The 26,486-nt window shown below is 45.7% G+C and overlaps 1 protein-coding gene across 4 annotated transcripts in view; it reads left to right on the top strand.

The window, feature by feature from the left end:
• cwf19l2 (CWF19 like cell cycle control factor 2) overlaps window positions 1–26,486 on the top strand; it is a 250,839-nt gene that overhangs the window by 68,682 nt on the left and 155,671 nt on the right. For all 4 annotated transcript variants that reach the window (XM_085999076.1, XM_085999075.1, XM_085999077.1 and 1 more), the window contains exons 4-6: window positions 4,889–5,005; window positions 13,126–13,245; window positions 20,292–20,385. In XM_085999076.1, the coding sequence (XP_085855202.1) occupies window positions 4,889–5,005; window positions 13,126–13,245; window positions 20,292–20,385 (331 nt within the window). The remainder of the gene's footprint in view (window positions 1–4,888; window positions 5,006–13,125; window positions 13,246–20,291; window positions 20,386–26,486) is intronic.

The raw sequence follows: 26,486 nt of genomic DNA, 5'->3' as shown, positions 1-26,486 counted from the left end.
ATAAAGTGGAAGAACCTGGTGACCCCCGGGTGGCAGAGATCATTGTGGAGGGTCTGTAGCCTATCGACTTGTGCGTTGGCACATGTCCCACGGGATAGGGCGTCTGGGGGCTCATTAAGTTTCCCGGGCCGGTATAAGATATCGTAGTTGTAGGTGGATAACTCGATCCTCCACCGCAATATCTTATAATTTTTGATTTTCCCCCTTTGTCTGTTGTTAAACATAAATGCTACTGACCGTTGGTCAGTGAGCAGGGTGAAACGTTTACCGGCCAGGTAATGTCTCCAGTGCCGTACAGCCTCCACTATTGCCTGGGCCTCCTTCTCGACTGAGGAGTGTCGAATTTCGGGGCCCTGGAGGGTCCGTGAAAAGAAGGCCACGGGTCTCCCCGCCTGGTTAAGGGTTGCGGCTAGGGCGAAGTCGGATGCATCGCTCTCCACTTGGAAAGGGATGGACTCATCCACTGCGTGCATTGTGGCCTTCGCAATGTCCTCTTTTATGAGGGTGAAGGCCGCACGGGCCTCTGCCGTCAGGGGGAAGGAGGTTGACTTGATGAGGGGCCGGGCTTTGTCCGCATAGTTGGGCACCCACTGGGCGTAGTAAGAGAAGAACCCTAGGCATCTCTTCAGGGCTTTTAGGCAGTGGGGGGGGGAGGTAGTTCCAGGAGGGGGCGCATTCGGTCGGGGTCGGGGCCGATGACTCCGTTTTCCACCACGCAGCCAAGAATAGCGAGGCGCGCGGTGCGGAACATACATTTTTCTCTGTTGTATGTCAGATTCAGCCGTTGGGCCGTACGGAGGAATTTTTCTAGGTTGGCGTCGTGGTCCTGCCGGTCATGGCCGCAGATGGTGACGTTGTCTAGATAGGGGAAGGTGGCCTGCAGCGCGCTCTGGTCAACCATCGGGTCCATCTCCCTTTGGAAGACCGAGACCCCGTTGGTGACGCCGAAGGGGACTCGGAGGAAGTGGTAGAGGCGACCGTCAGCCTCGAAGGCCGTGTACTGGCGGTCCTCAGGCCTGATGGGGAGCTGGTGGTATGCCGACTTCGAATCAATCGTCGAGAATACCCGGTATTGTGCTATCTGGTTGACCATGTCAGATATGCGGGGAAGTGGGTATGCGTCTAATTGCGTGTATCGATTGATCGTCTGGCTGTAGTCAATAACCAGGTGCTGTTTTTCGCCGGTCTTTACTACCACCACTTGGGCTCGCCATGGGCTGGTGCTGCCCTCGATAATCCCTTCCCTCAGGAGTCTTTGTACTTCTGATTTAATAAAGCTCCTATCCCCGGCACTGTACCGCCTGCCTTTAGTAACAATTGGCTTGCAGTCTTTGGCGAGGTTAGCGAACAACGGGGGGGGTTTTGACCTTCAGGGTGGACAGGCTGCATACTTTGCGCGGCGCCGTGTTTAAATTCTGCTGGCTGCAGACTGTAAGTGGGGGCAGGGGCCCGCCATATGCCATCGTGACGCTCTCCAGATGGCACTGGAAGTCTAATCCTAGCAGTACGGGAGCGCAGAGCTGTGGCAGGACGAGGAATTTAAACTCTCTGTACTCCACGCCGTTCATTGTCAGAGTCGCTACACAGTAGCCGCCGACGTCCGCCGTATGGGACTTTGAGGCCATAAAGACCTGGTGGCGTGTGCGCATAACCGATAGGGAGTAGCGTCGCACCGTGTCGGGGTGGATGAAGCTCTCCGTGCTTCCGCAGTCGAAAAGGCAATTTGTGGCATGGCCATTTACCTTTACGTTCATCATGGACCTGGCTAGTTGATGGGGCCTAGATTGGGCCAGGGTGATGGAGGCCATCGTCGAGGTCGGTGGGTCGCTGTAGTATTCGCCCGCGCCGAGGGCCTGGTCCCGAGATGGTGTCCAAGATGGCGGCTCCCCCTCGGCTGGTGGTGTCCAAAATGGCGGCCCGCACGGCTCACACGTGGTTGGTGGGGTCCAAAATGGCGGCCTGTACGGTTCACACGCGGCGCTGCTGGAATTGGGGGTCGATTTCGCCTTGCACACTCTCGCGTAGTGGCCTTTCTTGCCGCATTTGGAGCAGGTCGCGTCCTTTGCTGGGCATTGCTGTCTGGGGTGCTTGGCCTGGCCGCAGAAGTAGCATTTCTGGCCTCTGGTCATTGCAGCTGTAGTTGGGCTGCTGGCGGCTTGTGGCCTTACCGGGTCCCAAGATGGCTGCTCCCGTGGCATCCACGTGGCCATCCGGTCAGGGGGGTAGGCGTCCATGTTCTGGAGGGCCACGTCTAACGAGTTAGCGAGGGCCACCGTCTTCTGCAGGTCGAGCCCCCTCTGTTCCAGCAGCCTCTGCCGAGTATAGTTGGACCTGATGCCGGCTACGTAGGCGTCTCGGATCAGGTCTTCCGTGCATTCCTTGGCCGTCACCGCTTTGCAATTATAGTCCCGGCCGAGGACTCAGTGCCAGTAAATATTCAGCGCCCGATTCCCCGGGGCGCTGTTTTTGGGTAGCCAGGAGGTCTGGCGTAGACCTCGTTAAAAGGCCTCACGTATTGTTCCTTTAGCGTCGCGATGGCGGCCGCGTAAGTAGTGGCGTCTCGGATGATCGAGTAGACTCGGTGGCTCACCCGTGAGTTCAAGACAAGCCGTTTCGCGTCACCTATAGTGACAGTAGTGCTGGAGGCCTCCAGGAAGGCTTCGAAACAGCTCAGCCAGTGTTCAAAGTTATTGGCTGCATCTGCTGCTTGAGGATCCAGGTCTAAACGTTCCGGTTTCAAGATTTGCTCCATGTTGAAAATTAATCAATAAAATTGATGCGCTATCAACAATACCAAAGACTACGAGATGGACTTATATGAAGTAGGCTTTTATTGACTAAGAACTAGAGCATGCCTCTGCTAGTGAATCCATCCTAAGAGCTCCCGGGGGAAGGGTGGTGAGTCACCTTTATACCCGGGCTTAGGGGTGGAGCCAGGGGCTGAGACATGCCTGGACTTGTACAGGGTTAACAATGGTTTACCACACAGGCATGTACAGGTTAACAGTGGTTTACCACACCTGCCACTTATCAGCCCAAGCCTGAATGTCATCCAGGTCTTGTTGCATGCGGGCATTGACTGCTTCATTACCTGAAGAGTTGTGAATGGTACTGAACACTGCAGTCATCAGCGAACATCCCCATTTTTGACCTTATGATGGAGGGAAGGTCATTGATGCAGCAGCTGAAGCTGGTTAGACCTAGGACACTGCCCTGAGGAACTCCTGCTGCGATGTCCTGGGGCTGTGATGATTCACCTTCAACCACGACAACCATCTTCCTTTGTGCTAGATATGACTCCAGCCAGTGGAGCGTTTTCCCCCCAATTCCCATTGACTTCAGTTTTACTAGGGCTCCTTGATGCTACACTCGGTCAAATGCTGTCTTGATGTCAAGGGGCAGTCACTTTCACCTCACCTCTGGAATTCAGCTCCTTTGTCCATGTTGGGACAAAGGCTGTAATGAGGTCAGGACCGAGTGGTCTTGGCGGAACACTAACTAGGCATCAGTGAGCAGGTTATTGGTGAGTAAGTGCCGCTTGATAGCACTGTCGATGACACCTTCCATCACTTTGGTGATTGAGAGTAGCCTGATGGGGAGGTAATTGGCCAGGTTGGATTTGTCCTGCTTTTTGTGGACAGGACATACCTAGGCAGTTTTCCACATTGTCGGATAGATGCCAGTGTTGTAGCTGTATTGGAATAGGTTGGCTCGAGGCGCGGCTAGTTCTGGAGCACAAGTCTTCAGCATGATAGCCGAGATGTTGTCGGGGTCCATAGCCTTTGCTGTATCCGGTGCACTCAGCCGTTTCTTGATATCACGTGGAGTGAATTGAATTGGCTGAAGACTGGCTTCTGTGATGGTGGGGGCCTCAGGAGTAGGTTGATATGGATCATCCACTTGGCACTTCTGGCTGAAGATGGTTGCAAACGCTTCAGCCTTGTCTTTTGCACTCGCGTGCTGGGCTCCACCATCATTGAGAATGGGGATATTCATGGAGCCTCCTCCTCCTGTTAGTCGTTTAATCGTCCATCACCATTCATGACTGGATGTAGCAGAACTGCAGAGCTTTGATCTGATCCGTTGATTGTGTGATCGCTTAGCCCTGTCTATGGCATACTCTTGTTGATGGACATTGAAGTCCCCACCCAGAGTACATTCTGTGCCCTTGCTACTCTCAGTGCTTCTTCCAAGTGGTGTTCAACATGCAGGAGTACTAATTCATCAGCTGAGGGAGGGCGGTAGGTGGTAATCAGCAGGAGGTTTCCTTGTCCATGCTTGACCTGAAGCCATGAGACTTCATGGGGTCCGGAGTCAATGTTGAGGACTCCCAGGGCCACTCCTTCCCGACTGTATACCACTGTGCCGCCACCCCTAGTGGGTCTGTCCTGCCGGTGGGACAGGACATACCCAGGGATGGTGTCGGAGGAGTTTGGGACATTGGCTGAAAGGTATGATTCTGTGAGTATGACTATGTTAGGCTGTTGCTTGACTAGTCTGTGGGACAGCTCTCCCAATTTTGGCACAATTCTCCAGATGTTGGTGAGGAGGACCCTGCGGGGTCGACTGGGCTGGGTTTGCAGTGTCCGTAGCCGGTGCAGTGGCTGATAGTAAGATGGTAAGCATTTTAAGTTCTACATTGAATAGTCAGTTGGGATTGCGGTAGGAAATTAAATGCATTGGGATGTGAAGTAATTGCTATTTCATCTTTGCTATTAGTGTAAGGTGCTCACGCAACACTGAATTGACAAAGGTGAAAGAAGTTGTTAATAGGAAATGGCAGTTATATACTTTATCTGTGAAAGCCCTTAAAATTAGACTAATTGGATCCTATTGATACACTTGTCAATTACACTTGGAGATTATTTAAATTGATTTTATGCTTCAGGGTTCAGAGGTAGAATGGATTGAAGCTACTGCTGGATCTAATCCTGGCAGCAGTAAAACGCAGTGGAAAGTCAAAGAAGAGCACTTAAGTTCTGCAGGAAAAACTGACACTGCTCAGGTATGTAAGAACTTTTCAGGATCTCAGAATATTACAATATAGAAACAAGTCCATGAGAGCTACCAACTATTAACTCTCTGCCAGTACTTTTCTCCCAATGAGCCACCTAGTCCAAAATAAAGCCAGTAATGCTGGAAATACACATGTTGATGAAGTCCACCCGAAGCATTATTTCCAGCATTTTCTGTTTTTATTTCAGCTTTCCAATATTTGCAGTTTCTTTTCACTAGCCATCTTGTCTTTGTAATTCACCCCAAGTCCTTTAATATTCCTTCTTTTCAAGCAACTACGTAATTCCCTTTTAAAAGTGCATATGAACTCTGCTTCAACAACGGTTTGTGGTAGCAAATTCCTCATTCTAACCACCCTCAAACTTATAGGCCCAGAATTTGCGGTGGGCATCTAAATGCGAGAATCCTGAAGTTGTGGACGGTCATTCACTGATTCAACACTGGCTGTGCTGTGGCCACACACACTGGCAATCAGTGAAGCTGACAAAAACTTGGGCTTTTCTGCGATAATATTGCTGTTAAATACCCCATTAAAAGTTAGGCCTTGTTGGATTAGGTGTAACTGGGGTTTTAACAGCATGTTGACTGCTAACCAATGGCCCTGAAAAACTAATTTTCATTTTGTCTAGTGTCAAATCTCCCCATTAAAATAAAAATGACAATTTTTAAGAAACTTTTAAGTTTTTTTAAAGTTTGTTCGTATTTATTTCAGGTTTACCTTTTCCCCTTGAGAGCCCCAATCTTTATTTTGCTCTCTAACATTTTTAAAAAGTCAGAATAAAAGCAAATTCTTCACTTCCTGGTTTCGTTTGTGAGAATTCTGCACTGTGATTGGATGCTTAGATAGCTTGTTGACGTCACAGTAGATCGCGCTATGGGATTCCCACTACGCTACACTGATCTCAATTGCACGTCAAAAAAGGCAAACTTCTCGCCGCAGAGATCGCAAGGTCTTTGTGGGCAGCTTTCTTTGGGACCAGCGGCGAACGCCTTTGCTTTGCAAATTCTGAGCCATAATTTTTTGTGATTATCTTTGTGCCCACCTGTTACTATCTTGCCAACCATCGGAAACAATTTATCACTATTTACTCTATCGTGATCCTTCATAATCTTGAGGGCTCCTACCAAATCTCACGTTAATCTTCTCGTAAAAAAGCTCTAACTTCTCAATTCTCTCCATGACTGTAATACCGTATCCTTGATCCTCTTGCAGTCCTTCACAGTCCTTGTCACAGTTTGCCATTGTCATGCATTTCCTTCATCTTTTCTTTTATTTCTTCAACAAATTCTTCAACAAATTCTATAAGATTGGTAAAGCCCAACCTTCCCCTTTGAAATTCATGCTTATTAATGCATATTTCTCCAAGTGATTAGTAATTTCGTACTGTATTATACATTGTAAGTAGTTTGTATACAGTTAAACTGAGACTAACTGGCCTATAATTTCCTGGCTTATCCCTGTTTGCTTTTTTGCTACCTTGCAATCCTCTAGCATAATTTTCCTTCCCACTGAATTTGGGAAAATTATTGTCTGAGCCGTCACTCTTTTACCGACAAAGTACTTATTTAGGATAACTATAATTCCCTGATTCTCCACTGCAAGCTTGCCTCCTCCATCTCTTAATGACCCTAATCCTACCATGACACTGCTCTTCTAATGTACCTGTAGGACATTTTTGTATTGTTCGTGTATGTTTTTAAAAAATTTCTGTCCCACTCTCTCTTAGGCTTTTGAATCTCCCCTTTTGTAGCTTGGCTATATTTATATTTGTCCTAGATTTCTTTTTTTAATTATCTGCTCTGTATGCACGAAACACTTTTTTAAATTTGAAATTTTATTTAATTTCTATGTAGCCATGGAACCCCAACCTTCAATATTAGAATGTATTTTATTTCTGTCTCCTGTTCTTCCTTTGCTGGTCTCTGGTTCCATTTTCCAATGTTTCCTTCCATTTGATCTGGGCATAGTTTTTATCTTGCTCCAATTTACTCTTTCCAGACAAGTACTCGAGTCCTCAGCTTTTCTGTTTCTTTTTACCTTTTTAATTCTTAACGCTAAATCTAATTGTATTGTGACCACTGTTTCACAAATGATCACCTACTTACTCTACTTCATTTCCCAAAACCTAGTCATCCTTCCTTGTTGAAATAGCAATTTATTGATTGAGAAAACTGTCCTCAACTACAAAAAAACCCTTTTTCACCACAAACATTTTCCCTATTCCAATATTTTCTGGATAATTAAGTTCTCCTGCAGTTATAATTCTGTCGCTAATACTTGCCTCTGTAATTTTCTACAAATTTCATCCTCAATTTCCTTTCCATTGTTCAGCAGTCTATAATTAACTCTCAGTAATGTGACCGATCACTTATTACTCCTCACTCAATCCAAAGGGATTTGGCTTGGACCACTTCTCTATTTAAGTCCTTATGCTATGCGCTAGTGCTATGATACTGCCTATAATTAATAACCCTGCCCTTCCTCCCTTCCTTCCTTATCTCTCCTGAAAATATTATACCCCAACAAAGTTGATTGCTAATCAGGACCTAGCTACAGTTTAATTTACTGCTATTATGTCCTGATTTTCTATTTTAATCAATGACTGGTTCTCCAGTGTTGTTTTTTATAGTCTCTGCAATAATATACATAGATTTTAGTTTGGATTTTCTTGAAGGATCACAAACACAATTTTCTTGGATATCTTTCAGAGCCCACTTCATTTAGCTAGAGTTTTCACTAAGTCCAACTATTTGACAGTGTTTCATAATTGTAACTAAATTGTTACAACAGATCACATAGGGTATTCATTAATGTTTGGTTAGGGGTCACAATCCCAAAAAGTGCCAGATGTTGTCTGACCTAGCATGCACTGCCCAGTGTTGAACAGGAGTCCTTTCCTAAAAATGTGATTCAATTATTGTTGGCTCAACTGGGTTAAGAACATAAGAACATAAGAAATAGGAGCAGGAGTAGGCCAATCGGCCCCTCGAGCCTGCTCCGCCATTCAATAAGATCATGGCTGATCTGATCCTAACCGCCAATCTACTATCACAGAACCATCTCCTGAATCTAACAGAATTAGACACACGAAATATGAGCAGGATCAGGCTACACGGCCCCTGGGCCCGCTCCGCTACCCACAGGACCATGACCGATCCGAACCTAGACTCATGTCCAAATTCCTGCCCACTCCCCGTAACCCTTAATTCCCTTTACTTCTAGGAAACTGTCTATTTCTGTTTTAAATTTATGTAATGATGTAGCTTCTACAGCTTTTTGGGGCAGCATATTCCATGGACCTACCACCCTCTGAGTGAAGTAGTTCCTCCTCATCTCAGTTTTGAAAGAGCAGCCCCTTATTCTAAGACTATGCCCCCTAGTTCTAGTTTCACCCATCGGGAACATTCTCCCCGCATCCACCCGATCCAACCCCTTCACAATCTTATATGTTTCAATAAGATCGCCTCTCATTCTTCTGAACTCCAATGAGTAGAGTCCCAATCTACTCAACCTCTCCTCATATGTCCATCCCCTCATCCCCGGGATTAACCGAGTGAACCTTCTTTGTACTGACTCGAGAGCAAGTATGTCTTTTCTTAAGTATGGACACCAAAACTGTATGCAGTATTCCAGGTGCGGTCTCATCAATACCTTGTACAACTGAAGCAATACCTCCCTATTTTTATATTCTATCCCCCTAGCAATGAAAGCCAACATTCCATTGGCCTTCTTAAATCACTTGCTGCACCTGCATACTAACCTTTTGAGTTTCGTGCACCAGGACCCCCAGATCCCTTTGTACTTCAGTACTTTCCAGTTTCTTGCCATTAAGATATTAACTTGCTCTATGATTTTTCCTGCCAAAGTGCATAACCTCACACTTTCCAGTATTGTATTCCATCTGCCAAATCTCTGCCCACTTACTTAGCCTGTCTATGTCCCCTTGCAGGTATTTTATGTCCTCCTCACTCACTACTTTCTCCCCCATCTTAGTATCATCTGCAAACTTTGATATGTTACACTCGGTCCCCTCCTCCAAATCGTTAATATAGATTGTAAAGAGTTGGGGACCCAGCACTGACCCCTGCAGAACACCACTAGTTACTGATTGCCAGTCTGAGAATGAACCATTTATCCCAACTCTCTGCCTTCTGTTAGATAGCCAATCCTCTATCCATGCCAGAATATTACCCCCAATCCCGTGATTTTTTATCTTAAGCAATAATCTTTTGTGTGGCACCTTGTCAAATGCCTTTTGGAAGTCTAAATACACTACGTCCACTGGTTGCCCTTTATCCACCCTATATGTTACTTCCTCAAAGAACTCCAGCAAATTTGTCAAACATGACTTCCCCTTCATAAAACCATGCTGACTTTGTCCTATTAAATTATGATTATCCAAATGTCCTGTTACTGTCTCCTTAATAATGGACTCCAAAATTTTACCTACCACAGATGTTAGGCTAACCGGTCTATAGTTTCCAGCCTTCTGTCTACTGCCCTTTTTAAATAAGGGTGTTACATTAGCAGTTTTCCAGTCTGCCGGGACCTTTGCCGAGTCCAGGGAGTTTTGGAAAATTATTACCAATGCATCCACAATCCCTACCGCCACTTCCCTCAAGACCCTAGGATGTAAGCCATCAGGTCCAGGTGATTTATCCGCCTTGAGTCCCATTATTTTACCGAGTACCACTTCCTTAGTGATTTTGATCGTGTTTAGCTCCTCCCCCCCTATAGCCCCCCGTTTGTCCAGTGTTGGGATATTCTTAGTGTCCTCTACTGTAAAGACTGACACAAAATATTCATTGTGTTTTTGCCATCTCCATATTTCCCACCATTAATTTCCTGGTCTCATCCTCTAAGGGACCAACATTTACTTTAGCCACCCTTTTTCTTTTTATATAACTATAAAAACTCTTACTATCTGTTTTTATATTTTTTGCTCATTTACTTTCATAATCTATCTTCCCTTTCTTAATCAATCTTTTTGTTATTTTTTGCTGTCTTTTAAAGTTTTCCCAACCCTCTATCCTCCCACTAGATTTGGCTACCTTATATGCCCTTGTTTTTAGTCGAATACTATCCTTAATTTCTTTACTTAGCCACGGATGGCTGTCTTTTCTTTTACACCCTTTTCTTCTCAGTGGAATATATTTTTTTTGGAAGTTGTAAAATAACTCCTTAAATGTACACCACTGATCATGTATCGTCTTACCCTTTAATCTATTTTCCCAATCCACTCTACTCAATTCCGCTCTCATACCTTCATAGTCTCCTTTATTCAAGCTTAGCACGCTTGTTTGAGATCCAACCTTCTCACCCTCTAATTGAATATGGAATTCAACCATGTTATGGTCACTCATTCCAAGGGGATCCTTTACTAGGACATTTTTAATTAATCCTGTCTCGTTACACAGGACCAGATCTAAGGTTGCCTGCCCCCTGGTCGGTTCAGTTACATACTGCTCAAGAAACCCATCCCTAATACACTCAATGAACTCATCCTCAAGGCAGCCCTGCCCAATTTGATTTGTCCAATTAATATGATAGTTAAAATCCCCCATAATTATAGATGTTCCCTTATTACAAGCCTCAACTATTTCGTGATTGATACTCCGTCCAACAGAGTTGCAACTGTTCGGAGGCCTATAGACTACGCCCACTAGTGTTTTTTTCCCCTTATTATTCCTTATCTCCACCCAAACTGTTTCATTATCCTGATCTTTTGACCCAATATCATTTCTCTGTATTACAGTGATTCCTTCCTTTATTAACATAGCCACCCCACCTCCCCTTCCTTCCTGCCTGTCCTTCCTGATTGTTAAATAACTTGGTATGTTTAATTCCCAGGCATTGTCACCCTGCAGCCATGTTTCTGTAATGGCCACAAGATCATACCCATATGTAGTTATTTGTGCCATTAACTCATCTATTTTGTTACGAATGCTACGTGCATTCAGATAGAGAACTTTCAAATATGTTTTGTGACACTTAGTTCCTGCTTTTGCCCTTTTTATTACTTTACCTTTCACTCCATACCTTCTGCCCCTTCCTGACACGCTCTGGTTTTTAATTTCCCCACTGCTACCTAAGTCTATGACCTTCTCTGTTGTCATTTTTATTATTTGCTCTCTAGGAACCTCCCCCCCCACTAGTTAGTTTAAAGCCCTCTCTACAGCCCTAGTTATATGATCCGCCAGGACTCTCGCCCCAGCACTAGCCAAGTGAAGCCCGTCCCAACGGAACAGCTCCCTCCTGCCCCAGTACTGGTGCCAGTGTCCCAGGAAGCAAAACCCATTTCTCCCACACCAGTCTTTGAGCCACGCATTTAACTCTCTAATTTTATTTGTCCTAGCCAAATTCGCTCGTGGCTCAGGTAATAATCCAGAGATTATTACCCTTGAGGTTCTGTCTTTTAATTTGACCCCTAGCTGCTCATACTCCTTTAACAGAACCGGCTTCCTAGTCCTATCTATGTCGTTTGTACCAACATGGACCACGACAACTGGATCCAGCCCCTCCCACTGCAAGTTTCTTTCCAGCCCAGAGGAGATGTCCTTAACCCTGGCACCGGGTAGGCAACACAGCCTACGGGACTCTCGCTCTCGGCTGCAGAGAACTCTATCTATCCCCCTAATAATACTATCCCCTACCACTACAACATTTCTATTTACTCCCCCCTCTTGAATGGCCCCCCGCTCCACGGTGCTGTGGCCAGGTTGCTCATCCTCCCTGCAGTCCCTGCTCCTGTCCCCACAGGGAGTAAGAACCTCGAACCTGTTGGACAAGAGCAAGGGCTGTGGCTCCTCCAACACTACCTCCTGGATCCCCGTACATGCCTCACTCGTAGTCACACCGTCCTGTCCCTGACCATGGGCTACATCTGAATTAATTAACTTCATAGGTGTGACCACCTCCTGATACACAGAGTCCAGGAACTTCTCCCCCTCCCTGATGTGTCGCAGTGTCTGAAGCTCAGACTCCAGCTCATCAACACGGAGCTGGAGTTCCTGTAGCAGCAGACACTTGTCACAGACGTAATCACCGTGAGCCTCAATGGGGTTCACCGGCTCCCACATCTCGCAATGTTGCCTCCAACATTCCCCCTAAGTTGCATGGCCACGCACTGATCAATGAGAGGGAACATTGGTTGCCTAGCTTAGAAACTAAGAAAAAGTGCTCTCAGCCAATCAGAAATCACCTGCAAAAGGAGTTCTTATACTTTGGCTGTACTGTAAAAGGAGCAGTTTTAAAGTTAAAACAAACTCTGGTAGTCTTTTTCCCTCATTCCCATTTTAGTGATTGAAAGTAACTTAACTTGGTTGTGGGAGGCTGGTGTGCAGCACTGCTTGCACATGTTTCAGTATGAGATGTACGGTCCTATCTTTTCTAACTTCAACAAAATAAGTGGGTAGTAAAATGTGGGTCCACTTTCACTGTTGCAAAATAAAGCCAGTACTACATCTGAAAATGTCATATAAACATGACAATATATTTGTCTCACATTTCACTCATCCTTTTTTCTCTTTTCTTTGACATTTTCCTTCTTTCTTCTCTCATTTCTCTTTTACTCTTTACTGTTTTATAATTTTCTTCTCATTTTCTTTTTCTCTGTTTCTCTCTTCCTTTTCTGTCTTTATTTTTGTGGACTGCTTTTTTTCTTGTTTTCTATTTCTTTCTTCACAGTCCATCTGGTTGCAAGCAAGATGGTGAAAAAGAGTCATTGCTTACCCAGAATCCAAAATGCTATTGGAAGTTCTCTTTTAAAATTACAGCACCTGTTTATTTAATTGGGAACTTGACTACTGCTGCGGGTTCTGACTTTTGAATGATGCAAAAGAACTCTCTTTGGCGTACTCTGCAGATAACAGATGGTGTAACGCCATGCTAGTCACAAATCGCAGACTACTGATAACATATTTTAGACGGCACCAGCTTTGCAGAATCAGCTGTAAACAAAGCACTAACTGCAGCCTTTCAATTCTTTTTCATTGGAGGTGGGGCAGCTAAATAACATGAGTTCAACTCTGCAGAATTTGTCATTTTTTTAAACATTATTTCAATTTATGTAGCTAAATACATGCTTTGATGTATCCATTCTGTGCTAGAGGGAAGAATGGATGACATTAGACTTCATGACTTTAAAGACTGTATCCACTACAGCAATCCGAGCTGGAAAACTGAAGGAGAAAGAAATGGAGCAAGAGAAGGTGCAAGCCATGGAACAGGTAATGAAAAAAGATGAAGACAAATATAATTAACATCAAATAAACATATGATTTAAGTAATCAATAAACTATAAGATAACTATTGTCAAGTATCAGTATTGTACACTTTAGTGTACTACATTTTATATTACAGTGCTGCTACTGTAAGTAACCCAACTCAAATGGCAGTGTGTAATTTAAATGAAGTGGCACTAATATATCCAGCGGCCTAAAATGCCACTTTGAGCTACGTACAGTTGTTTTAATATTATCAACAGTGTTCCAAAATCTAGTGACACTGTAGATGGTGAAAAGTCATAACATTGCAGGAATACTTAAAACAGAAGTTTAAAAAAAAGTATATTGGTTGTCAGCCATCACAGTATATTTCATCCTCTATTGAAAGCAGGTGTACCAGTGATATCCATATCCTGAGAAGAGATCTTGTGTCTGTTTTAGAGATATTGGTGGGGTGGGGGGATTTTAACCTAACTGCTCGTCTGGAAACGCAAGATATCGGGTACAATGCTATTTTTGCACCCCGCCCAATTTTACTCTCCATTGAAGTCAATGAAGTGTTCCACCCGATCCTGAGAGTTTCCCAGACAGTGAGTTAGGTTAAAATTACCTCCATAGGTTGGATTACATCAAAGAAGTTTTCCCTATCTAAAGCCGAGTAGTTATTTCATAACGGACAGCTTCTCATTTCCTCCCTTGCAGTAGAATCTGTCAGTCTCCTGTTTGATAGTATTGTGCAGTTGGCAGTGTTAATTATTGTTCTCAATAGGTTCACTGGTTTCTATTAGCAGAGAGGGGATGATTCTGTGAACTCAGAAGTAGTAACAGTTAGGTCAGGTTGATTTCCACATCTGTCAGACAGCCTCAAACTTGGGATTATCCACATCACTCTTGAACAGACCTGTGTTCAGCAATAGGGAGCATGTCCAGTAAATTCTGTGTATGATTTCGAATTAATTAATTAATTATCTTGCGCTTTATTCTCTGACTGCCACATTTATTGTAGGCGAGGAGTGTCCAAGTCTTTTTTTCTTCATAGGCTACTTAGGTGCATACTATGGGGTTTCAAGGACTGCATAGAAAATTGTAGAACAGTGTTTCCATTAATTTGCATTTATCTCGGGCTGTGTATACTAACAAATCTAGGTTTTCTGATCTAGGATTTATCCATCAATGAGGTAACAGCACTAAGAATAGCTCTTTCCAAAGGTTCAGGCCCAGAAAATTCAAACAGGACAGACTAGTGAATAAGAAAATATAAGCATAAATAGAAAGGAAGTGCCTGGACTTTCTGGGCTCATTTGCCAGTGCTAAATATGGGTCACTTAACATATTTTACATAAGAAATAGGAGCAGGAGTAGGCCGTATGGCCCTCTAGCCAAAGATTCACAACTTTGAGTGAAGAAATTTCTCCTCATCTCCCTAAATGGCCGACCCCTTATGCTGTGACTATGACCCCCAGTTCTAGACTCTAGCCAGGGGAAACAGCCTATCAGCATCTACCTGCATCTTTCAATGAGATCACCGCTCATTCTTCTAAATTCCAGAGAATATAGACCCATTCTACTTGATCTTCCCTCATAGGACAAATCTCTCATCCCAGGAATCAATCTAGTGAATACAAAGTAGAATTTCTAAATTTGCCGATGACACCAAACTTGGGGTGTGGCAAACAGTGAGGATGATACCAATCGACTGCAACAGGACATAGAAAGACTAGCAGAATGGGCAGACAAGTGACAGATGGAATTTAATACAGAGAAGTAAGTGTGAGGTGATGCCTTTTGGCAGAAGGAACAGGGAGAGGCAATATACACTTAATGGCACAGTTTTAAAGAGTGTGCAGGGACAGCGGGACCTGGGAGTTAATGTGCATAAGTCCCTGAAGGTGGCAGGACATATTGAGAGAGTGGTTAGCAAAGCATATGGGATCTTGGGTTTCATAAATAGTGGTATTGAGTACAAAAGTAGAGAAATTATGCTGAACCTTTATAAAGCACTGGTTAGGCCACAACTGGAGTATTGCAACCAGTTCTGGTCACCACACTTTAGGAAGGATATGAAGGCCCTTGAGAGGGTGCAGAGGAGATTTACCAGCATGGTTCCGGGGATGGGGGATCTTGGCTACAAAGACAGGTTGGAGAAGCTGGATTTGTTTTCATTCGAGCAAAGAAGGTTGAGGGGTGATTTGATAGAGGTGTACAAGATTATTAGGATAGGCTGGACGGGGAAAGGCTGTTCCCACTAGTTGATGGTACAAGGACTAGGGACACAGATTTAAGGTTTTGGGCAAGAGATATAGGGGGGATGTGAGGAAAAACTTTTTTATGAGGACCTGGAACTCGCTGCCGACGGAAGTGGTGGAAGCGGAAATACTCAATGTTTTCGAGGGGAGACTGGATAGGCACTTGAGGGAAATAAACTTGCAGGGCTGTGGGGATAGAGCAGGGGAATGGGACTGTCTGGATTGCTCTACAGAGAGCTGGCACGGACTCGATGGGCCGAATGGCCGCCTCCTGTGCCATTAGGACTCTATGGGGGAGAAATTCGGTATCGCCCCATTTGGGACGCAATTATCGGCCAGGCGCAAAGTTTAGCGCCTCCGCTAATTATCGCCTCCGACTGCAAATTTGGCTTCTGTTGGCCCCTGGAGTTGATTGGAGCGTTAAATCAGGCGCTACACACCTCTTAAGGTGCTGACGTCGAGGAGCGAGGCGCTACTGAAGCTCAGGTGATGTCAGTTAGCAATGGAACACAGACAGACTGGCGCCAGCCAGCTCTTAAAGGGGAGGGTCGATCTTGCTCTCCATCCACACCCTGCTCATTGCTCATTGCAGCCTTGAATCTCGGCCTGGAGAGATTTGTACATCAAGGCCTAGAAATTGAGTTTGCGCTGTGCCGGGGCTTAACGCCGGAAATTTAGCGCCGGTGCTAAGTCGCGCTGTGCGCGCCAAAAATTCAGTAGCGCCGCGCCCAAACGGCTGCCGGCGCTACTGAAGGCTGTTTGCGCCTGAAAACTGGCGCTACGTGCCGCATTGCGGCGCTATTCCGGCGCTGCGGCGCCCGATGCGGTGCGGCAGGCTCGGGAAGTGCAGGCCTCCTCCTTCAGTTAAGGAGGAGCTGCCTGCACCCGCCCGCTGGCCGGTTAAATCGCCACAAAAATGAGCCCGGCAACTTGGGGAAGTGCCGGGCTCGCAGCCGAGAAGCATCTGTTCCGCGGGGGGGGGGGGGTGGGTGGGGGAGTCCGGGGAGGGAGGTGCGGGCAGGCGGCCGGCGGGAAAGCGGCCGGCCGCCGCTCCACCTTTATGCGCCGGCGCAAAGTCGTGTAAGACTCTGTTGCCAGAGTCTTAGTTGCGGCTGCCACGGGCGAGGCGGCCGCAACTGAATTTCGGCGCTGGGGCCCGTCACCACGGCAACCGGGACGCTGCGCACACCGATGACGTCATCGGTGCCGGCGCAGCGCTACCGGTGTAACGCCGATGTTGGGCCCTAGTCAATTTCAAAACCGGCTGTAAGTCCAGCGCAATGCCCTCTAGCGCCGCAAAATGGGCGCTAAGCCCACTCAATTTCTAGGCCCAAATCTGCTGGAAAGAACAATGGAGAGGCCCAGGGGAAGAGCTCAGAGTGCAGCCCCTGCAGTCTCTTCTAAATCGATGCAAGGACGGTCAAATCAAAATGAACCTGCAAAGTGCTGCTCACTACCCAAAACTCCTTCACACAGCGTTGAATCTCTCCAGAAGTCGCTCTCTCTCGCTCTCTCTCCCTCTCTCTCTCTCTCTCTCTCTCTCTCTCTCTCAGGATGCGTGGTGCAAAAATATCGCCGACAAAAAAGGCAGGAAGCGGTCGCCTTTAAATAGCGCTCCCCCAGGCCCTTTCTGACTGCAAAACACTCCCCTCAACCTGTCGTTGCTAGCAGCAGGCGGTAAGGCAGGGAGCGCCACTCAATATCCAGTCCGGGGCGTTGCACGCTTGACTGATGTCACGATCTGTGGGCGTAGGAGATCATGGCGGTAGTGTTTAGTGCCGCCACAAAATGTCTGGTCAATTTCGTGACCGGCGCAGACATTGCCGCGCCCGGGCGCTAGTTGCTTTGCACCCCATTAGCGCCCTCTTAGGTGCTAACGGGAGGTGCAAAGCAACCGAATTTTTCCCCCTATGACTCTATGAACCTTCGTTGAATAGCAAGTATATCCTTCCTTAGGTAAGGAGACTAAAACTGTGCATAGTTCTCCAGGTATGGTCTCGCCAAATTCACTCTTCCAAAAGTAGTATCAGCCGTAAGGTGGGAAATGTTTTATTTTGCCCTTTGCAGTCGCTATCGTGACCAGTATCAACAACACGAATGCTCCATTTAGTTGGTGCATGATGATGTTTTCACTGGAAGGTCAAATTTTGACTTTATCACTGCAAAATTACAAGGAAATTACGTTGCTCTATATATCACAGAGATACAATCAAGTAACCATTAATTTAATCTGGTTAATCAATGAGACAGTGAAACCCACAATTGACACCAGTGAACCTTCTTTCAAGCCTTTCCTAATGTTGGATGGTGTTTAGCTGGGCAACTCAAATAGTGGATTGCAGTGCAAACCCAGACATTAAATCCCCAGCATTTCCTGTTTTTATTAAAATCTCTAAGTCCCTGATTATCAGTTAATGCTGTTCTCGATTCCTTCCTGCTGCTTTTCTCAAGGATCCAACTCTGCTGCATGCAGTTGGCGTGAATTCCTGGTCTTACCTAGTTTTACGAGACCAAGAATTCATGCCCAGTATGTGTAGCATCCTCATGCAAAGCAGCAGAAAGGAGTCAGGAATTGTGGTGAATGGGGAATTGGGGTTGGAAGAATGCCTCTCTGCTTTTGGTTGGTTAGAAAGCGGGAAGGGAAAATACCTCCATGAGCTTGATGGGTGAAGGGAAGAAGAGACCTCTGTGAACTGGGGAGCCAGTGTTGCTTGGCTTTGACACCTAAACCTGTGCTGTGCAATGTAAGTAGCAATCGGTTTGATGCATTGCAGTATGATTTGAGCATCCAGGGCAAACACACTTGGAGAAAGTGTTTCTGGCTGCATACACGCAACCTCAAAGTTGTTGAGTTTGAGGAAGTGTTAGGCTGCATCACATATGGAAGGCAGTAAGTTCCAAGAAATGGTCACCTTGCAGGCAAACAAAGATAAAGGATAAAGACTGAAGTGGGAAGAGAAGTAGGAAAGGAAAGTAGGGCGTCCCATGTGAGCATTGTATTGGTATAATAATTTTCAATACCAATAACTTGTTCCAAAGGCAACAGATTGGGGGAAGGCAGCCACGAGTAAGGCTACAGCACTGTGAAAAAAGTTGTCCAAGGAGTTGGGCAAGGGAGAGAGGAAAGCAAGAACGCAGTGGTAGTAGGAGATTAGATAATAAAAGGAATAGACATTTGCTTCTGTAACTTTTGTCTGATCAGTGTTTAGCTGAAGGAAATTGTGGCTAATCCAAAACTGGATGTCAGACAAGCAGTCTGACAATACTGAGGCAGTGGAGGGGTTTTCCTCGCGAACTCACATTAATATGATTTCCATTGCCTTCTCTTTTGAGTACCTTTACAAGATCTGTGTACTCTGTTCATATTTGCTTATATTAGTACTAAATTATTTTGTGACAATATAAGTTTGATATCTTTAACCATTAGCACATGATCATTTGTTTTAAGTGCTCTCATCAGTGCTTCTCTGAGCTTTCCTCCCTCAGTTCTTCAACACCTCAAATATGCTGTTCTACACCCTCGTCTTCCTCCTCGATTAATGTAGAAACTAACAGTCATGGAACTGACTCCAATTCTAACGCATTGTTTTTTCAGGATCTGAAAACTGTGGAGCTCCTCGAGTCTCTCAATCTTTCCTTTCTTTAAAATCTACAAGCTTTTAAAACCCAAGTTTGCCATCAGCTAATCATTCCTTCCTTCTACTTTTTTATCCTTGGTGGCATCCTGCTCCCTGGGCTTTGGACCTTTGTCTAGTTTCCTCAATAAATATATCTTGTGAATATAACATTTTAGAATGTGTGTATATATAGCAATTTTATTAGATTTGATCTGAGCTGAAACACCATTTCCTTTAGTACTCCACCACTCCTTTCCCCCCCCCCCCCCCTTTCCTTTTGTTTCGCTTTCACACCTGGCAGCTATCCCTTGCCCTGCCAGTACACTTTATACCCAATCTCAGCCTATTACCATCTCGTCTAGCTTCTAACACCTTTTATTGTCTCTTTTTTACTTCTTTTGTTTCTTTTATTCTTTTGTCCGATCGCAGCCCTGCCTCCGATCTATCTTTTCTTTCCAGTTTTGAAGAAGGGTTCGACCCGAAATGTCAACTCAAATTTCTGTCCACGGATGTTGCCTGACCTGCTGAGTTTTTCCAGCATTTTCTGTTGTTGTTCCCATTTCCTTTACTTTTGAAGTTGCTCATAGAACTGCCTCAGATCATGTGCTGGTAATTGAAATGATGTTGAGGGTCAAGGACTTCTTTCCTCTGGCTTCCTTTTACATATAGTTTGGCAGAAGCTAAAAGTTGCACGTTTCAAAACTTGTGATTGGCTCTGCAGTCACCTTTGTTTCTGAGTTGTGGTGGATAAGTAAAGTTACAATTTAGTATGCGAAGCACAGATTGCTGTTTATGCAAGTAACTTCCAGGATACATTTCATGTCTGCTAGATCTGCATCATCATCTTAATAAATTGCCAGCCAAAAATTGAATCGATCACTTTCTACACTTGTATGCTATTATTTAAGTTCCCTATCTGGCTTATTTTTAGAACAACACCTTTAGGTTTACAATAATGATGTGCAAGCTTTAGGCTTCTCCACTTTATATCTGTAGTAGGAGAGACTGATAAACTTCACTGTACTAATTTCTTTAGTTTTAGTGGATATGAATGCATCAATTTTCGAAGAATTGCCAAATATAACACTATGGACAATGGAAGGAAGCATACTGAGTAATTTTCATTTATAAGTACTGTAATTGTAAGTATGTTTCCAATTTCTTTAATTGATTTCCTCCATTATAGACTGAGATACACAAAAGAGAACTGAATCCCTACTGGAAAGATGGAGGCTCAGGCTTGCCCTCTGAGCAAAGTGACTCAGCACCAGTTCAAAAAGGTAAATGTAAAGCCAATTTCAATTTCACGTTGAGGTCCATTTTGCTGCTTTCTAAATTCCATTGCTGCCCCTTGCCGACATGCATCCTTGTTTATTTGAAAAGTTAAGTAAATGAATTGTGGCCTTCCCAGCGACTTTGATGACAAATTTGTCTTTTTGATAACTGGACAGAAAGGTGTGTTTACTATGGGATAACATAAGTTGTCTGATATCAAATTCTGGCCTGGTGAAGCATGTACTAGAATTCCCCATTTAAAAATTGGTTGGCGACGTTAGCTTCAGTCAGTGATGAGTCTTGAACTTGCTCATGTGAAAGGCATTTTAATAGATGTGGTACTGTAGTATTACAAAACTAGACTAAGGATGTCTTTGTTAACAAATTAATTTAAAACCGACAGATTGGCATCAAAAAGTTATAGTGTAAATTCAGGGTTTTATCTTACTTCGGAGCAAAATGGAGGTAGCCTCCCTCCCCAATGATTCTCGCTCTGCTTCACTCCAGAGTCAGGTTGGACTCCGACTCCATATTTACACTACAACTTTAGTGTAGGTGCAAATTAGTCTTTCTTTGCGTCAATGCTAAAGTTATAGTGTAAATTCAGCCTTAGCCTCAACTTAAGAGAGTGCTTTTACATAGACTGTTTCGGGACCATTGGTAGCACATTCCTTTTCTCTGTCACCTGACTCTCTCCAAAAGGGGAAATAATTATTACAGTTCGCAGCACATGTATGTCAGTTGTTACCAAAATCTGAAAAGTTTGGAAAGATGAACTTGCATTTTACATTGTACCTTATCACATCCTTGAGATGTCCTAAAGTGCTTCACAGCCATTTGTGTCTTTGGTTAGGGCTATTTCAGTGCTTTGGTAAGGGTGAAAACCTGATGGAGAGATTCAAACATGGAATTGCGGGAAAGATAGGCACGGATGTGGGAGATGACAACATGTTTATGGATTTTGGAGAGGAAAGGGAGGTTGGAAATGGGGTGGTAGTTTGCAAGGACACGGTTCGAAAATAGGTTTTTAAAGGAAAGGGGGGGAGGCAATAGCTGAGGAGAGGGGTCCATTTACAATGTCAGTTAGCATTGGGGCCAGGAAGGGAAGTTGAATGATCAGTTTACTGCAAATGGGGTAATAGGAGCAGGAGTTGAGTCTTGTGGACAAGATGAGCTATGAGGGGGCACAAAGGACACTAGAAGCAAACTGGGGGGTGGGGAAAGAGTTGGTTTTAAGGCAAGGGGGGAACCTGGGGAGAAGTTTGGCTTAGTAGGCAAAGGGATGCAAGAGAAACAGCAGAGGCAGCTGCACAGATGGTCTCAATATTATTTTTAAAAGTCTATGAGCTCCTTGCACTTGTTGGAAGTGAGGGTGGAGGGGACAGGGGATAAGGGTTTAAGGCGATGGTTGGTATTGGAGAAAAGAAGCCGGCACTTATCTTTGTCGTCCAGGATGATCCTGGATTTTTAAAATTCGTTTTTATGGGATGTGGGCGTCGCTGGCAAGGCCAGCATTTACTGCCCATCCCTAATTACCCTTGAGAAGGTTTTGGCAGCATGAGGCTTGATGGGGCCCAGCCAAATCTGGTGATGGATGAATAAATCAGTTGTGTGCCAGATATGCTCAAGTCTGCACCCCTTGGATAGGAGCCAAACCAGGGGGAATGACCTGGATGGAAGAGAATAAAGGTTTTGCTGGGGAAATGGCATCAAAGGTGGAGGGGAGGAAGTAGTTGAGTTGATAGGTGACTGCAGAAATATTGTGGCGATTGGAGGGTAGTTGGCAGTTGAAAAGTGCATATAAAGGTAACTTGAGGGAGAGTTTTTTCTAGAAGCTGACATAGGACAAAGTGGGGTTGGAAGGAGATTGGAGGATGTAACTGGTGAGGGATACAAATAAATGCTCAGAGATGGCTTTGTCAGTGATCACAATCATGGGAGTAGAGGGGCCAGGGGAAATGGCAAGGTTCAGAAGATGGACATGAATATTAGTTGGCAAATATATATAGAATAAGAGGTTTTGTGCGAGGGGGAGGGGGACAGAAAGGCAGTGAATTCAGAGGCGAGAGAGCAAGGTGGGGTAAGATGTAGATTGAAATTACCAAGGATGAGGAATCACTTGGTGCAAATGCTGATGGAAGAATGGAGGGAGGATATCTCGGTGAAGAACTGGATGAGCGGCTGAGGGATGGGATGTAGTAGATAACAAGGATTTTAAAGGAGAGGCAAGGGGTGTAGAACAAAATGAGGTGCACGAAGGAGAAGGTACCCGAAGAGTGATTTGGCTTTAAGGACCAGACTGCCATCATAGCTGTTTTGACAGGGTAGGCTGTGGATAGTAGAGTTTTCATCTGAGTTGGGGGCGAGGGGACAGTGAACTGCCCTTTCCTCCACCCGAGTCCCAATATTCCTCTCGGTAGGGGTGTCACTGTGGAGCTACACCCTTCCCTCCTCCCCATGTTCTGAAATTCTGCTTAGTATAGAATGATGGGGGTTATGATGCACTAAACCTTCCCTGCATGAGGCCATTGAAATTCCTCTCTGGGTTTGATGAGCTAAGCCTTGGCTTGGGAATGAAATTAGCAGTCTAAAGGAAGGGGAGCAGATTTACAGTGAACTGCAACTCCAATCAGGGTTGCGCTATGCATGCAAGGAAACATGAAGTGTAGTGGCAGGAAAATGCAGTAGGAAACTGTAGGTCTGGTGCAATGCCTTGGATACAGTGAGGGAAGGCTGTGGGGTATGCAGTTGGATTGCCATAAAGGGGTAGTGGAATGGGTAGGGGGCAGATGCTTAGGAGTTCGGAGTGACCCAAGAAAGTGGAGACCACTGAGAGACCGAGGCAGAATTGTGCTTATTTAAATAGAATAAATAATAAAATCAAATTAAATTTTTACCTATTTGAGGATTGCACGTAACAATGGGGACAAATCATTCAAGACTTTGATTTTTTTAAACCTGTTTCTTCTGCGTGGAATTCCTCAATGTTTCCAAAGGACATTTTGATCTTTAGGGGGCATGTTCCCTCACTCCCGTAGAAAATAAATTGCTTCTCACAAATTTTTAAATCCACCATTGCAAAAATTGCACTTCAGATTAATTTTGTTTTTTTTCTATAACACAGTACTGAATATAGCTGTAGCGTAAGTCATGAGAAGTTCATGTCCCACTGCACTCCCGTTATAGTTACTTCATTCTGTATCTATATATATAAATCGGTACATCTGTCCTTCTGTCTGTCTGTCTGTCATCGCGTGTGCATCAGGCGGGCTATGCGCTCGAAAGTTACAGGGCGTACCTACGCGCGTGTTACCTCCAAAGAAAGCTTACGCTTCCGAGACGGTTTTAAGCGTATTTACGTTTCGGCCGGGCTAAAATCGCGCCCGCGGTATCCCAAAAACCTTCAACATTCCGCTCATTAGCATCTCATTATCCGCTCATTAGCGACAGAGTGACCTCGAGGTCGACCAATCGTATGGCGGCTTGCTGCCGCGTGCGGCCGGGCCAATCGGTGCGTGTGTGGGCGGGCCTTATCGTTCTGAACCGAGGTGAGTAGCCGCCATCTTGCTTCCATTCTTTTTCCTGCTTTCTGCGTCTTTCTTTTCAAATATACATTTCTAGCAAAATAAAATTGAATTTATTAAATTGTTTTAAAATAAATCACTCATTTGTTAATATTTTATCTAACCTGAAGATTCTTTTTCCTACCTTTCCCCGTTTTTTTCTTAGGCCTGAAAGCCTGCGCCTTTCTTGCCCAGCCACGCCCGAGCTAGGTGATTGGGCTTCTGCTAAGCTCCTCACCCCCCCCCCCCCCCCGTGTCACGTTACCCAGGGCAACGGCGTCAGCCACGAGGGTCAGGGTGCGCGCGCAGCAGGAGCAGGCGAGACGCGGCGTCTCTGTTCCGCGCTCGGCTCGGGCGGGGCTCTCGACAGTGCTCTCGGCCTTGGTGAGTGTTCCACGCTCGGCTCGGGCGGGTGGGGGGCGGGGCTTTCGACAGTGCTCTCGGCCTTGGTGAGTGTTCCGCGCTCGGCTCGGGCGGGGCTCTCGACAGTGCTCTCGGCCTTGGTGAGTGTTCCGCGCTCAGCTCGGGCGGGGCTCTCGACAGTGCTCTCGGCCTTGGTGAGTGTTCCGCGCGTGGGGGGGGGCTGGGCTCGGACAGCGGGGCGGCTGGGGCTTGGAGAGCAGGGCTCTCGAGAGTGCGGGGCGGGGGCTCCGAGAGCGGCCCCTTCCCCCCACCCCCGCCCCCCCTTCTTCCCCCCGCCCCCCTTCCCCCCCGCCCCCCTCCCTTCCCCCCCACCCCTTCCCCCCCCTCCCTTCCCCCCCTCCCTTCCCCCCGCCCTCCCTTCCCCCCACCCGCTCTCTCTTCCCCCCCACCCGCTCTCTCTTCCCCCCCAGTCGCGCTCTCTCTTCCCCCCCAGTCGCTCTCTCTCTTCCCCCCAGTCGCGCTCTCTCTCTCTTCCAACAACAACATGCCCTCGAAAAAGCCTCGGCACCGCCGGGCACTTCAGCTAGTGTCTCATATATGTATATATAATAATTGGGTTTCAGTTTTCACAGTAAAAGACTGAATTGTAGATTGTGATCCTGAAGCATGTATAAAAGTCCTCGTGGAACTTTATTCAAGGCTGTTATTCAGTTGTACATTGTTTTTTGAGTTCTGTAGGTTGGCATTTATGAAGCAAATCCAACAACTAGTTTGCACACAGCAAGGTCCCACAGGCAGCAAATGAGATATATGACTAATTTGTTTTGGTGGAATTGTATGAGGGATAAATGTTGGTCAGCCACAAAGAATCCTCCCTACTCTTCATTGAATTGTACCATGGGCTTTTTACGACCACCTGAACAGGTAGACAGTGCCTTGGTTTACCATCTCATTCAAAAGCTGGCACCTCCAACAATGAAGCACTTCCTTAATAATGCACCGAAGTATCAATTCAAGTACTGGAGCAGGGCTTAGAATCTTTAACGCTTTTTATAACATGGTACATATCTTAATGATGAGTGAACTCCCTGCCGATTTCAGTAAGTTAAAACAAATGAATACACTGTAAATCACTTGAGGAAAGAAAGAGCTAAGGAGTTTCACAGCATTTGAGGGATTGACTATCCTTTCATTGTTAACTTACATTTTTTAAGGACAACTCAAAAATTGAGTATTTTAGTGGGGAACTGCCACCATTCAATATTAAATCTTTTTAAGATTTCAAAATTGAAACTTGTTCATATTTAAAATTAATTTGGCAATGTTATAAAATATTAATTAAATGGTCATGGACACCAAGTGAATATGGAATATTAGACTGGTCATTTTGCCCAATTAATAAAATTATTACTCGAGCCATGTGCAATTTGGCATAGGGTCAAACAGATTAGGAAAGTCAAAACGTAGCTTAAAGCAGTGGTGTGGGAATGAGAGGCTCCATTTCATGGGACATTGGCACCAGTGCTGGGACAGGAAGGAGTTTTACCATTGGGACAGGTTGCACCTGAACTGGCCTGGGACCAAGGACCTTGCAGGAAGGATAACTGAGGCTGTAAATAAGACTTTAATAAAATGGGAGAGGGAACTGCTAGAAATTACAGAAACCTAACAATAAAAGAATCGGGAAAAGAGAGTAAAGGACAAACTAAAGGAAAGAATAAGGATAACATGAATGGCCAGAGATCAGCTAAAGTCATAGGCCTAGAAATTCGGTGGCGCCCCCCTGGGCGCCGGAAGTCCCGCCCCGGAAGGAGCCGATTGCGCCAGCGCGATATTCCGTTTCAGCGCCCCAAACGGAAGCGGGGCGCTGCTCGAGGCGCCATGCGTCCCTCTTGGGGCGCTGAAACTGAATATCGCAGTGCAACGTGCCGCAGCGCCACGGTACTGCAGGCCTTCCTCCCCTTCTTAAAGGGGAGGGGCCTGCACCAGCACGATCAGAGATCGCGAGTGCCGGCAAAAGAGCCCGGTACCGAGGAGAGGTGCCGGGCTCTTGGGACACAGCTGGCACTGCCCGGGGGGCCTCAGGAGGCCGGGGACGGCGGCGCGAGGAGGTGTTGGCAGGCGGCCAGCAAAAAAAATGGCCACCCCGCACCTCCCCTTTAATTAGCGCCACTACCGCC

This window comes from Somniosus microcephalus, chromosome 10, assembly GCF_052327205.1.
Source record: "Somniosus microcephalus isolate GS21.2 chromosome 10, FLI_Smic_1.0, whole genome shotgun sequence".
Classification (NCBI taxonomy): Eukaryota; Metazoa; Chordata; class Chondrichthyes; order Squaliformes; family Somniosidae; genus Somniosus; species Somniosus microcephalus.
The sequence above is the reverse complement of the archived record's forward strand: the minus strand, read 5'-3'. Positions and strand labels throughout refer to the sequence as shown.